This window comes from Vigna unguiculata, chromosome 9 (assembly GCF_004118075.2).
Source record: "Vigna unguiculata cultivar IT97K-499-35 chromosome 9, ASM411807v1, whole genome shotgun sequence".
Classification (NCBI taxonomy): Eukaryota; Viridiplantae; Streptophyta; class Magnoliopsida; order Fabales; family Fabaceae; genus Vigna; species Vigna unguiculata.
Genome location: NC_040287.1, coordinates 32,259,346 through 32,275,159, shown reverse-complemented (window position 1 = coordinate 32,275,159; position 15,814 = coordinate 32,259,346). Strand labels below are relative to the sequence as shown.

The following is a 15,814-nucleotide window of genomic DNA, read 5'->3' as shown; positions in this document are numbered from 1 at the left end:
GGTTCTACTCGAGCAACTCGCCCAGGCGGAGGACCCTTGTCTTTGAGCGACGCATTGTCTCGCTCAGGCGAGAGTGACTCGCCCAAGCGAGTTCTCGAAGAAGACCCTGGTATGCTCTGCTCGCGTCCTCGTCCAGGCGAAGGATTTGATTTTTGGGCGAAGGGCGATCTTGCCTAGGCGAGCTAGTCTCGCCCAAGCGAGATGCTCGTAGGGTGCCACTGTTCCAGGCCTTGCCTAGGCGAGAAGGCTAGCTTAAGCGAGACAGTCGCTGTAGCTTAGGCGAGGGCTTCTAGCCCAGGCGAGAATAGTGCAAATTTATGTTTTTGGATTCCTGTTTACCTTGGGTGTGGCTATTTATCTCGAACATGCAAGATTATGGTGTGATTGCATGAGTTGTATGAGTTGTATGCACTGAAATTTGTATGTTAGCATGAGTAATATATGAAAGTTTGTTTGGTTGGTTGAGAATGTGCATGAGAAATTAATGTTGAGATAACAAGTGGTGGTTATGAGATACGAATCATGAGATTAGTGTGAAATAGGCATAATTCCATGAGTCTCGTGGGGAGACTTTATGGTGGCGTGTAGTGTATATATTGAGATATGGATTCAAGTAAGGACCGCATCCCGAAACTCTAAAGGGTCAGTGAGTCTCATGTAGAGCAAACTGACCCAAGTGGTGAGAGTAGCGGGAGGCTCTAGTCTATGGCAGGATAATGGCCTTAGATGCTTAAAGGCTAACCTTGTGTGTGGTAGGGTGAAACTCATTGGCAATGGCTCTGCAGAGCAGTAGAGGCCACCACAAGTGCAAGCGTCCAGTGAATCCGATCTTAGTATATTTATCCGGATAATTGTTATAGTGTCCTGCTTGTTTGCTATAACATGATGCTTTGTGCCTCTTGTGTTGCATGTTAAGGAATGGTTAAGTACTTGTCCGTTATATTATGATAAGATTAAATTGCACTAGCTTACCCTTGCATTTATGTTTATGTTCCTGTTGTGTTTTCTCTTTTGCAATGATCACCCTTGGTGGGAGCAGATGGAGGAAATTCTGGGAGTAGGCCCGGTGGTAGCAGTGGTGCAGCTTAGGGGATCTGTTGTGTGACTCTCAGGAGTAGTCTATGGCCCTAAGTGCCTTTTTTTTGTAATCTCATGCTCTAGAGGAACATCGTCTTTTGTAAAACTGTTAACTTTCCTTTGTGTTTGTATGGCATGGTGGTATGCCTAAATTTGTTTTCACAGTACACTTCTGGATGACTGTAATGGTTGCCTTCTTATATCCTATGTTCATCTGATTGCTTCTCATTATTATGATCATGTGATATATTATTAAGTAGATTAATCTATTTAAATGGGATGTCACATAACCAAATATTATGTGCCGACATTCAAGAAAAGTGACAGTGCAAGATAACTGTCATACAAAAATTAACAACACCATATTACAAAGACTCAATTGAAAAATTGTAAAAGTTTAAGGACTCAATATACCACAAAAATTTATTGAAAGTTCCAAAATTTATCAGGGATTCAAAACATAAATAAGTTTATTATTATTATTATTATTATTATTATTATTATTATTATTATTATTATTATTATGCTTCATTATGTTTTGGATCCATGATCAAATTTAGAAATTTCAGTTGAGTCCTCAAAAATTCAAAAATTTCAATTGAGTCTCTACCGTTAGATTTTTCTGTTACCTATTTGACATCACAGTCACAGTTATCTTGCATTGTCACTCTCCTTATATATCACTACATTATACATCAATGCAAATTACCATAATGACAAGGATCTCTTCAAATTTGTCGTTGTATTTACCTAAAATTGTTCTTAAAACTAATAAAAATTATAAATTTATAAAATTAAAATTTTAAAATTGTAAATTTATAAAATTATGAAATAGAAAATAAAATTATATATTTTTATAATTTATAATTTCATAGTTTTTAGTTTTATAATTTTTCAATTTTACGATTTATAAACTTCTAAATTTATATCATTTTATAATTTTATAAATCTATAATTTTATAATTTTATACTTTATATTTTGTAAGATTATAAAATTATAAAAAATTATAACATCATTAAATTATAAAATTATAAATTTTTAAAATGATAAAATTATATATTTTTATTTTATATTTCATAATTTTATAAATTTATAATTTTTTGTATTTTGTAATATTATATATTTTTTAAAATTTAAATTTTTATAAATTATACTTTTTATTAACTCTAAGAATAATTTTAGGTAAATACATCAACAAATCCTTGAGAGTGATGATCGTCATTATGGTAGTTTGTAACGATATATTATGCAGCGATATTTAATTGTATTTAATTGAGCTGATAGTGCAAGATAACTGTCACGTCATATAGGTAACATAAAAGTTTTAAAATTTTGAGGACTCATTTTGGAAATTTTCAAATTTATTAGGAATCTAAAGTATAATTAAACGTTATTGTTATTAGACTTAATTAGTCGAATAGTATCCGCTTTCGTTCGGAAGTTTCAGTTTGGTATCCGCTTTTAAAAAAATTTCAATTTCATCCCAACTTTTGAAGAAGTGTTTCAATTAAGTCCCTTTCAGAAAAAAAAATATATTAATGTCGTTAACGGCGTGCCACATGTCATCTGGTTTTTTAAATATTTTATTTATTTTTTTAAAGTTTATTTTAGTTCTATAAATATTTGATAAAAATGTCAATTTTATTAAGAATATCATCATAAGATTTATAAAAAAAAATTAAATTGAGTGTCAATTTAAGGATGTCATTTTTTACAAAAATTGGGACTAAATTGAAACTAAAAACAAATAAAGGAACAAAATTAAATCATTTTGACACGTGACACAACTGTGAAGTGACATGTGTAAAAAATTCAAAAATATTCAAAAAATTCAAAAAAACCAGAAATTGACACGTGTCGTTGACTTTTACATTGTTTGGTCAAAATTAACGGCAATGACCAAATTGAATCATTTATAAGAAAATGAGGACCAAATTGAGACAACGAAAAAACTTGAAGACCAAACTGATATTACTTGACAAATAGAGGGACCGAAAGAGTTATTTAACCATTATTTTATCATTCAAAGTTTTTACCTAAATTTGTAAAGAATCGTGGTTTTATTAAACAATGCAAGTCTTTGTGAGAAACGATATCTGAATTTATCTACTATATTACTTATGATTTGTGTGCAATATTTTTAATTCTAAAAACCAATTAAATTGATGAAATTCTATATGTATAAAGACTTCATTGGGTTGGATTTCATGCATTAAATCAATATGAAAACACTAACAATATATTTCTAATTCTTAATTCTAGTATTCACACCACTATGTAACAAACTTTAATATCTTAGTGATAAGTCTAAACTTTAATAAGAACCCTAATGTCTTCGACCTTTCCTTATTAAAAATTTGTATTAAGCCTTAAGTTCGGATGTTAAGAATGACCAATGATGAACTCTATGTCTACATGCATGCCCAATCAATTAGTTATTCTATTCTAGTATAGGTTCTAATACCATGTCCAATGATTAAATACCCACAATATGCGATCAATAGTTATGATGTAGTTAAAATTGAAAATAGAACACTAGAGTATGAAAAATAAATATATGGAATAAATCACAAAGAGTTAAGATACATTACGTCCAATCCCTTGATATGAGAGTTGGTTACTCCTATATGTTCTGAACACTAGAAAAAAAATAATGTTAAATATCTCATAATGCATCTTTAACTCAATAAATCTTTGAAAGATTTTCATATTTTTTATATATTCATCAGATCTTTTGAGATTTTCACTTATTTATAAATTTTTTAGAACTGAATTTTTCCTGAAATTTGTACTAAAATAAATTGTACCTAATATATATATATATATATATATATATATATATATATATATATATATATATATATATATATATAATATATCATCTTTTGAGATTTTCATATTTTTAATATATTTTCAAATCTTATCAAATTTTCATTTAGTTACAAAATATTTCACAAATAAAATTCAAATACTTATTTTTTCCAAAATTATCTAATAAAATAATAATTGTCTAATAAAAAATAAAATATTTAGCTTTCTTAAAATTATTAAATAAACCCTTAATTATTTAAAAAATAATAATTTAAATATCAATAAAAAATAAATATAAATATAATAAAAAACATGATATTAAGTCAATTATCAATATAATTATTGTAAATAAATTATTTACTTTACATATATTTGTGTGGGACAGTTAAGTTAAATTAACTTATAGAAAAGAAGATTTTACATGTTAGTGTTACTCACTCAGAAAAAAATGAATATTTATTTTATATATATATATATATATATATGTGTGTGTGTGTGTGTGTTGAATTTCAATGCAATAAGCAATCCTAAAACAACAAACCTCAAAAGAATATTTCTAATGTATATAAACAGTCTAACACAAGATTAATGCAATTTTACTGTACAGTAGACATAATAAAAATGTATTATTATTGTATTAGAAGATCATAGAAATGAATTGTAGGTGTAAGCCAAAAGACAATGTTAGGCAGTTCTTAAAGATTGTGAAAAACATCTTTGGTGTTTAAATTGGAAACATGTTTGTGTCCCAGTTCAATTGTCAAGTTATAAGATCTTGGGCTTCAATGGTTTTACAGCAAGTGAATGAGTAAGCCCACTATAAGTGGGAAGAGATTGCATACTATAAGAACAATAATTAGGCAACAATTGTTGAACTCTAAACCCTGGACCATTTTGAAATGTGTCCCCGATTAAACCCTAACAAAAACAAAATAGGAAAACGGCAAAACCATACAGCTATTTTGCCTGTTGTTTTAATTCTACGTTAGCTTTCTAAGATAATCGAACACTGTTCAAATATACAACCTTTGACGCGTTCACTTTTGACTTTCTTGAACTTTTTTCTTTGAAAAAAATGGTATATTTTGGATCAGTGCTTATCATTGTCCAACTCACTAATGTGTGCAAAATATACAGCGGTGGATGGTCAGAGACAACCTAATTTCTATGTGCTTTCTTTCTTTGTCGAGAAGACTTTTTATTATCAACAGTGTGAACAGGAGGAAACATTACACATTATCTGCTATGTATTAGTTATTATTATTATTATTATTATTATTATTATTATTATTATTATTATTATTATTATTATTATTAAATTTTATTAAATTACATCATATACAAATTTTTCATTCAATACCATTTTTCTCTTGATCTAAATAATTTCATTTTTACCTAAAAATTAATTTAAATTAACGCAAATTTACTTCTTCAAATTCACACCTCAATCCATTATTGATCATTATTGATCGAAGGCATATGTTCTGAAAGTTGGCCTGATCGATTTCCATTCCTATAATGTCAATGCTTCGTTTTAAGTTCAAATATATGGTTGGTTTGGTACAACCCAAATCTTGAATTCTGATGAAGACTAAGGTTTTGAAGCTTATTTTGTTGTTAATAGCTGCTTATGCTGAATACTTCTCAAATTCTCTGTGCCCACCTCAATTTTCTAAAATGAAAATACATACAAAATACTGAAATTGCAAAACACATTACTGATAGAAATTTCAGTATCATCAACCTTGCAGAACCAAAACCAACCAGACCAATGAACCAGAAACTCGCCTTAAACACATTACATTAACAACTTATGTGTATGTTTTCAGACTCATCCTGAGATTGAATTTTAAAAAGGTTTGATGATGATGGAAAGAGAAAATGATGAATGAGTTTTTAATTTTAGTGAGTTATTGTTATTTGCTTATCCCACAATCCAAGTCCCCTGATTTGGTTTATTTGGATAAGATGGGGCCAAATGATTAGGACTTCATATTATTAAAACTAAAGCTAGTGGGCAGTACTCGTTGGAGCCATTCTGCAATTTCAACTACATAATGATTCTCAGTTAATTATTATTAACTTCTCCATTGATGCCTCATTTGATTCTTTTCATACAACAACAGCATAGAAACTACTGCATGTACCCATTTTGTCCATTTTTCATATTTTAAAATATTAAAACATACCTTTAAAAATTTATCAAAAATAAGAATTATCTTGCAAAAGCTGAACTTATATTCTAACTATTTTATTTAGTTATATATTCCCACCAATACGTAATTTTGATTTAATTGTAACCATTATTATAATCTTCTGAAAAGAGAGTATTTTAGGAAAATCAAAGTCTTGGTATATGCAGGAAGTAAAGTCGAAAGTTGGGAAAGAAGAGGACCCTGTGAAACTCTGACTCTGTCAACAAGTACAAAATCTTGTTCATTTCACTTTACTATTTTCAATGTTTTAGCTATTATAAAATTGAAAGTTGCAACATTCCCTTTCCATCACATTCCACGCCTGAAAATAGAGCAGTGACGTTATATGACGTGAGACCCTACGTCAATACGCACAGTAAAGTAAATGAATCTCTGCCAAGAGACTTATTTGTACCACACTTGTTGATAGAGTGGGAATTTCCTCCATTGTTTATGTGTGTAAGATTTTAAGTCAGTATTAACATTAAGACTAAACATATTTAGAATGAAAGAAACGTAGGGGTAAAGGAGAAGCAACATTGTGCAAAATGCATCCAAGTCTTGTTACTTTTTAATGGAAGTCTATCATCAATTTTCCACTTGCTTGCCACTACCAAATTCCAGAAGCTCAGCTTTTCTTAAAATAAACTACATATCACACTCCTGTTCATAAAGAGACTGGTCAAAGAATTTAAATTACTCATAAAAATATTTGCTATATAAAAACAGTAAACTTTATTACTTTTTTTAACTTACATTAAAAGATTCAACAAACCGTGAAGAAAAAAACAGGATTGAGACAATAACGTGTAATATGTTTCTAGAATTCTTTTCGGTATAACTTTCAGAGGAAAAGAAAAAAGAATTACTCATTAGTAGAAAAGCAACTTTTATATATATACACACACATGAATATGTTAATTTGTGTTAAATTTACAGAGAAATTTATTCTATTTTTTTTCTTCTACATTTTGTTATGGAGTTCCTAGAACGCACAAGGACAATAGATAAAAATATAATGTAACAAAAGAAAAACATAAAAAAATTAGAATACTGTAACAATGTTGCAGTAACAGGTGTCGTAGTGACAGGAGTGGATCCAGGTCTGTTAAGATAACCTGTTACCTTAATTAATTAGTGTGAATGAATATGACTAATTTCTTTTCATAAGACTTTCCTCTGTCTTATTATATATGTTATAACTTAAAAATGAAATAAAAAGTTTATATAAAGTCTCCAAAGGTGTATGTTAAACTTTGTTCAGTTTTTTAAAGTCTATAATTAATCGCGGATATCAACAACGAATGACAGTAAAAATGACTAAAATGAAAAACACTTCTTATTAAGTGATTTTAGTAGCTTATATCTTTTTAAAGAGAAGATTTTTTTTCTTTTTGAAATTATTTGAACGTATCCATAAAGAAACACGGAGTGTAATTTCCAGTGTTTTTCTATTAAGATTGTTAAATTCCTCTTAACTGACTTCCATTTTTGGTCCAATGATTATGAGACTCAAAGGTTTTTTCTTCGGTTCTAAACAGTTAGTTAACAGTATATACATGTTCTCAAATTCCCTCTCGTTAATATTGGCATTTGTCTTATTTGTTGCGATTCTACCAACCTGAACTCCTAATCCACCAACTTTCTTCTTTAGAAAACTTTTAAACTGTGTTATTGCTATTTGGCTTGGCTATATCTCTATGCCACTAGTCAAAGACCTATTCTAACCTCTCTTCTCTCTCTAAACACAGTTCTGAGATTCATACTCATCTGCTTCTTGGTTTCTAATTCCACAGGTACACTTCCTCCCTGTGGTGATTCATCTTAATTTTCATCAACAAAATCTATATGATGTGTTTTAAATACTGCAACTTACTGCTCCTTCTGATGAATGGTACTATCTGTTGCAGTCCTTGTAAACTGATTTCAATCTGCAACAGGTGATACGTGTTATAGTGTGATGCATGCATGTGATTTCAAAAAAATGTGAAAGAAGGCTTTAGTTCTTCCTCTTAAACGATATTTGTTAAAATTCAATCTGGTCCCAAAGGGTTTGTTAAGTCTTCTCTGTTACTGTCACTTGATCTATCTACTCTATATTGGGCTACAATTTCAAACAAGAATTGGCTTTTTGTTTTTGTCTTACAAAACATGCTGTGAATTTTTACGCTGGTGATTCTCCAAGCTAAAGACAAATAAAGATATAGATGCTATCAAGAGAGTTTTGTGCATGGTTATCACTTTTATCCGAACTTAAAGCCTTCTCTTAATAATTAACATCTTACTTAGTATTTGCAGTAGGAATTTCATTTCAATTTGATTTCTGGCTGGAACATATATCATGTTGGAAGAGCAAACGGCACATATCTCTTCCTTCAATTTGAATGTGTGAAGAATCATCGAACAATTTTTTTTTTTCTTTTCATTTATGTTCCCAGAGCATTGGATTTGATTTCGAGAGTGCGTTTTTTGTATGTGGATCAGATTCTAGAATCTGCAGATTGCAGATCGAAGATCATAGTTTAAATGATAAAGCAAAGAAGAGGTTTTTAATGTTTGTTTTACTTTTCCAAATACAGAGGAGGCCCCTGTCATGTCAACGCATGTTTGACTGGATCCAGTAACTAACTCTTATTTTTAAAAACACATTTGAAATTCATTCTCGTAGTTGGCCGAGTAGGACAATATTCAGAACAATTTCAACCATGGTGGTTTATCCGAGAATCAACCAAATCCTCTTTCCATGGCCACACTGATATGACTAATTCAATTTTACAGAAGAGAAAAAAACTATGTGAATTTCAGCAGGATGAATCATCAACCAACTGATTTATGATGCCTTTATTACTATATCTGTTGACTGAGGCAACAAAACTCACCAGTGTTTCTAGTATTTTTTTTCATTTTCATATTAACATAGAGTGATAGTTCTTCTACCTGAAAGTTCACCTGTTTATTTGTTTTTTCATATCCTTTTGTTTCTCTTACCAGATTACAGTCATCCTAGAAGGTTCAACAAGATTACATCACTGAACAACTCTGCCTGCTGTACTATTTCTCAAGGTGGGAAAGGAAAAATATATATTTATAGTTCTTATATTTACTACAGATTTCAAAGAATTTTACTGGTTAATTATTCATGTTTCTATAAGCCTAAAATTGTACTTGAATTGTATAACAGGCGAATCATGTCATTAGTTAGGTCTGCTGATGTAGCTCCCACACCGTATAAAAATGCCAAGTTCTTCTCACTAAAGGGAACCGATGTTAGACCAGGCTTGTCCTCTCAAATTTTTGGTCCTGATAAGCATAGGAGCATTTACATCACAGATTCTTACTCCAGCGAGAGTTATGAGAAGTACTTCCATGACTCTCAAACAGAAGAACTGATAGAACCATCGAACTCCAGCATCTCTGGAAGTTCAATCCCCCCTGATGTAGCCTCTTCTTACCAGCTTACAGCCAGTTCAGAAGCTTCTGTGGTTGCCAATAACCCATTTGATTGTTCTTTCATGTCCACAGTGACACACGATGTTTATGAGGCAAACTTTGGATCAGATTTGATGGAGAATGGAATCCTCGATTCCCGTGAAAATGATGGTCTAATGAGTTTAAAACTACAAGCATTGGAGAGGGCATTGCTTGATGATAGTGAGGCTGAGGAGGAAGACATATTTGAGGCTGTTCAAAGCATGGAAATTGATCCAGACATTGCTGAGTGGGATTCCATGCAGGATATGGTCCTCCATGATTCACCAAAGGAGTACTCTTCTTCAGACTCCAGCATCAGCAGCATCAGCAGCACCAAAGAAATATCACAAATTTCTCACACCCCAAAACAGCTGCTTTATGAATGTGCTATTGCACTTTCAGAAGGAAACGAAGAGGAAGGATCATCCATGATAAACAATCTCAGACAGATGGTGTCAATTCAAGGAGAGCCTTCTCAAAGAATCGCCGCCTATATGGTTGAGGGGCTTGCAGCTCGCCTAGCGGAATCTGGCAAAAGTATTTACAAAGCTCTGAGATGCAAGGAGCCACCTTCTTCAGATCGTCTAGCAGCCATGCAGATACTGTTTGAGGTTTGCCCATGTTTCAAATTTGGGTTTATTGCTGCTAACAATGCAATCACAGAAGCAGTGAAAGATGACATGAACATTCATATCATAGACTTTGACATCAACCAAGGAAGCCAGTACATTAATCTAATCCAAACACTTGCTTCAAGGTCAAGTAAGCCACATGTTAGATTGACAGGGGTTGATGATCCAGAGTCTGTGCAGAGAACTGTTGGAGGTCTCAAGAACATAGGACAAAGACTAGAAAAACTGGCAGAGGCACTTGGTTTACCATTTGAGTTCCGAGCAGTGGCATCAAGGACTTCCATTGTGACCCCATCAATGCTCAACTGTAGTCCTGGTGAAGCACTTGTGGTGAACTTTGCATTCCAGCTTCATCACATGCCTGATGAGAGTGTTTCAACCGTGAACGAACGGGACCAGCTTCTTCGGTTGGTGAAGAGCTTGAATCCAAAGCTTGTGACAGTTGTGGAGCAAGATGTGAACACAAACACCACCCCCTTCTTGCCTAGATTTGTTGAAGCCTACAATTACTACTCTGCTGTGTTTGAGTCGCTTGATGTTACTCTTCCAAGAGAAAGCCAGGACAGGATGAATGTTGAAAGACAGTGCTTGGCCAGAGACATTGTCAACGTTGTTGCATGTGAGGGCGAGGATAGGATAGAACGGTACGAAGTGGCAGGAAAATGGCGAGCGAGGATCACAATGGCTGGCTTCACTTCATCTCCAATGAGCACAAATGTTACTGATGAAATCCGAAACCTCATTAAGGTGATGTATTGTGACAGGTACAAGATAAAGGAGGAAATGGATGCTCTTCACTTTGGTTGGGAAGACAAAAACTTGATCGTTGCTTCGGCATGGAAGTTACCAAGATAATGAACTATGTTAGTAGACACACTTATTCTAGTACTGGTAATGTAGTGTTTGCTTGCTTGTGTAGTGTGTAGAATACTTCTGATGTTTCTATTCTACTCTTTGCTTGCTTCTCCACTTGTACACTAACTTACAATCTTAATCTAATAACGAAAATTTCATTTTATCTAACATGGGCGGAGGAGGACAAAGGTGTAAAGTAATGATGATCTTTATGTTTAAAGGTAACAATTATTTTTTAATTTGAAAATTTTCAAAAACAAAAATGAACTGATATAACCTAATGTGTTTACTTTTATTTAACTTTGTAAATATTATTAGTTCTTTCCGTAAAAAAAAAAATCTCCTTTTTTGTCTTCTCATAATTCCTATGAGATATGCACTTAATTACTTGAAACCCCCCATTTTTTAAAGCTATTTGTTAGGGTGGACCATCAAATTACTACTTAATTATCCTATCATATGAGTCATGCCATCCTATTTTAAATGTGTATTGTAGGACCGATCAATATCCCTAACCGAACGGTTTAAGGATAAGCGATCGAAGGCCGCTCGCTATGGACAGACCATCCAACTGTTGGAATTTGATGTCGTGACTAGTTGATGTGACAATTTATGCGGAGTAGAATTAAGGAGGCCACGACCGAACGGTCCAAGAACAAGCGGTCGGAGGTTGCTCGCTATGATCGGACAACCTAGTTGACATGATTTGTCATTCTCATTCGTCTATTTGGGTGCAAGCACACTCGGTAGCATCAGTCAAGCGGCGGATTAAAAAGATAAGATTTGTAGTTAAAATAAAACAGATCAGTAATCAAGTTTAAAAAGCAATTAGGTCTCAGTTAAGGAAACCTTAATCACGAGCCTATATAAAAAACTATAAATAGAACCCCAAGGTAAGTTGGTAGGGACTTTGACTTCGCATTTATTACAGTGTCATCCGAATAGATTTGAACTAACTTAAGCATTTGAACCTAATTGACAGGTACCCCGATCGTTTGGACAACCGAATGGGAAGAAGAAAGAACACCAAGTAGGAGGAGAGAGTAAGAATGGAGAGACAATAGAGAGAAAGAAAGAGTTAAGTGTTTAGGTGCTCGATCCCTATACCCAAAACTAAATGTTTTTCAAAGTTATAATATTTTAAGGTTCAAATGATAAGCATTTAAGCTCTTGTAGAGTCCTCTATTAAAAGTTAGTTGTGAAGGGAAAAAAATCGTATCATTTAAATGTTTCACCAAATGTCACGATCCATACTTAAATTATGAGTGGCTCATGAACTATAATTTATTATCAAAAGACAAATTTAATAAATCAATGTGAGTTACCGAAAATATGGTAGAATGTCCCTACCAAATACAATAGTCGATATATTGATTCAGTTGTTCAAACCATGCAAATATATAGTTATATATACATAAATCCAAATCCAATGATAAAGTTCCAAAACCACACATCACCACTTTACTAAATAATCTAACAAATCTGAATGTGATGAAACGAGGATAAAATGGAGATTCTAGTCCAATATAAAAAGACTGAAACCAGAAAAGAAAAATTCTGAGTTTTCATGGGTTAAAATCAGATCTTTGAGTAGGAAGTTGTACTTCCATGTATGTATTCATCTACAAATTGATTTCGAAGTTAATAATGCCCTAGTACAATTTAACTAGAAACTATTTGATCAAAGTGGATTTAATTGAAAGATAATTTATTTTGTAATTTTTAAAAAATCTTAGTTATAAATTTTAAAAGTATATTTTTACCTATTAATGGTGATATAATTACAAGATTTTTTTAGTAACAAATGAATTTTTTTTGTTAGTAAAGATAAATTATTGTCCGATTTTATAGACGAATTTTAGAATTTAGTAAATTAAAATTTGTATTATCAATTGGATATTTTTGTTGATACGATATATATTTGATTTATTTTGTTGACACTGTATTGGAATTCAAAACGTCCTATGTGCAAAGAACGAAACATGTTTCAAGCATCACATTTTTTGTATGATACGTGACATGATTCACAAGACTTAAGTTAAATAATTACTCTTAAGCTCTATACATAGGCACCTTATGTAAAGTATGAGGTGACTTTTAACTTAGTGTTGAGGGAGGTTTACTATACTAAGGGAATAGTGATTTAGTTGTAATTTTTAGTTAGATTAACATAGGTAATTACCAAAACGATCTAAACCTGACAAGGTAAAAGTCCATAAATCAACTATAAATAATATTGTTTATGAAGTAATAATTACGTATTCGTTACGATAGTTATTATCATTTGATGTACATACCTGATTTGATTGTCGAAATTTATTTTGCATACACGTCCTCATCTCGGATTAGGACGACATCCAAACATATACACATTTCGGAGTACTTAAAAGCGAAAAAAAAAATAGCTCAGATTGAAGACTAAAGAGTGAGAAGAAAATTTTTTATAGAATCTAAATATCCACTCGGCCATGTAAAATCAAAACTTTTTCTCAATCAAGTTTATTGGTGAACATAAATTATAATTCATTATCACTCTAATCAAACCTTATTCAATTTTTCTGGTGTTTTAATTCTCATTCTTTTTCATCCATTACAATTTATATTCTTGTTTGTATGTAATGTTTATTCGATAAGTGTATGAACCAGATGAACTCTACAACAATAACTATCTTACCTAAAGCCGTGTTACAAATTTATAGGTTGGTGTGAAAACATAACCTTTTATATATGAATCGTATTTCAAAGCAGAATTCACTTATATACATTATTTTATAAATTATACTCATGTTAGCAAATTTAGAAGGAAAGAAAAACTATTTTAATGTTTTGACTTAAAGTGATAACATCCTGTGTATGTAATGTGTTATCACACAAAAAAAGAGGTAATTTGCTTGAATTAATAAATCTAAACAATTCATGTCAGTAGGTTGGTATTAAACCATTTAATGTATTTTTTTAACACTTGATTAACTATTTTGCAACATAATTAATATATAGATAGATAGATATGCCTCTGTCTCAGATTACAAATCAACAAAACTGTAATTGATTGAATTTATCATCTTGGTCCAGCTTGGATAACAACTTGTGGAAAAAAGGGTTGGACATTTGTTGAAGAACGAGTTCACTCATAGAAGAGTTAAGGTCCTTCAACCACCAATTTGTTTGCCCAGGAAGAGAGTTTTTCATAAACATAAATGAGAAAAAGAGCCTTCCTTTTTTAAGATTAAAGAGCGCCAAATTATTGGCAAGTAATTTTATTTGATGAGAAATTATTGTTCACATGTTATGTTGTGGACCATCAACATTATGTTGCTTTGTTCAGTGGTTTGGTCACAATCATACTAAGAATTTGAATCAGATGAACATTTTTCTACATATCAGATATTTGCTTTTTGTATCCATCAAGACTACAATTCTGAGATTGCAACTTATTCTCTCTTGCTCATAATCCCTTTTCTATTAGGACAAAAGTGCAAGTCCAAAATAGGTTAAGATAATCATTTATTCTCTGTATACATGTTACATTTTTTTTATATATACTTCAAAACTACACCTTAGAGTTCTTTTAACATTTTCATCTTTATATCTCCAACTCTGAAGCAGTTTCATATTATCAGAGAACTAACAAGAATTAAAAGATATAAAAAGAGATATTCTTACCATAATTAAAACGTAAATTTTTTAAATAATACTATAAAACTCTTAAATAATGACTCATTTTAGTGATTAAAAATATGTTTAGAAACCAATTTTCTAGTTAGATACCAATTTCTTTGTTAATCAAAATCTTTATAATTAATGTCATGACTAATTTAAATATTAGTCCATAATAAATATTATTTTAATTACTAATTTAGATATAAATTATAATTTTTTAAATTAGTTATTAATAATTTTTAGTTTATAAATTAATATCTAAATTATCTATTATAATGATTAATTATTTTTTATTATTAAAATCAATCATTATTCAAACATTTTTATGTAATATAAAAAGATTAAAACGTTGACACAAGTACGAGGGCATATAATCAACTAAATCTTAAAATATATCTTATTGGATTGTCTTTAATTATTAATAGACTTCACTTTGATTTTATATGTGACATTTTTTTCTTAAATTTTGAAAATTAAACATATATCAATATATCGTCAACTATTAAAATATTAATATGTTACCAATAACATTATCAATTTACTTATTAATATGAATATATTAGTGATGAAAAAAGAAATTCATTCCATTCTTAGGAACGACGACCGCTTTTTTAAAGTATTGTTCGCTTTAGAACGTGAAACTTTGTCACGGTTTTATTCTTAAAAGACGTTTCGGAAGGTGAAGAGAAAAAAAAAATATTTAAACTGCACTTGACCTCAACTCCTAAATGATATGACTTATTAGATATACCGTATAGTTAGCAATGGTAGAGATGATATGATCCATATGTGATTGTGGTACGTACAAAATAGAAAAAAAAAATTCTATTTTCTTTTTTTTTTTGTTATTTTTTATTATAATTTTAAAATATTGAATTTGATATATTAAAAAAATAGTAAAATATCATTTTAGTTCTTGAACGCAAAAGTTGAAAATATTTTCTATACTAAACTTTAATAAATTTTAATCTTTAACTTCGAAAACAAATGGATACAACCTTTAAATTTTTTTATGTCTTTTAAAATAATATTTTGAATTATTTATAACGTATTATATGTTCTGACTTAAATATTAATTTAGAAAATTATTTAATAAATCCAAACAAATTAAT

General features: G+C 30.7%; 1 protein-coding gene across 1 annotated transcript; it reads left to right on the top strand.

Annotated features, from left to right (window-relative positions):
* Positions 1-7,601: 7,601 nt before the first annotated feature.
* On the top strand, positions 7,602-11,210 carry LOC114163362 (scarecrow-like protein 1). The gene is made up of 3 exons (XM_028047631.1): positions 7,602-7,880; positions 9,076-9,147; positions 9,266-11,210. The coding sequence occupies exon 3, from the start codon at positions 9,273-9,275 to the stop codon at positions 11,040-11,042; it is 1,770 nt and encodes a 589-aa protein (XP_027903432.1). The 5' UTR covers positions 7,602-7,880; positions 9,076-9,147; positions 9,266-9,272; the 3' UTR covers positions 11,043-11,210.
* The last annotated feature ends 4,604 nt before the right edge of the window (positions 11,211-15,814 follow it).

Coding starts and splice junctions, on each gene's coding strand:
- LOC114163362 (XM_028047631.1), top strand. CDS start 9,273: ATGTCATTAGTTAGGTCTGCTGATGTAGCTCCCACACCGTATAAAAAT.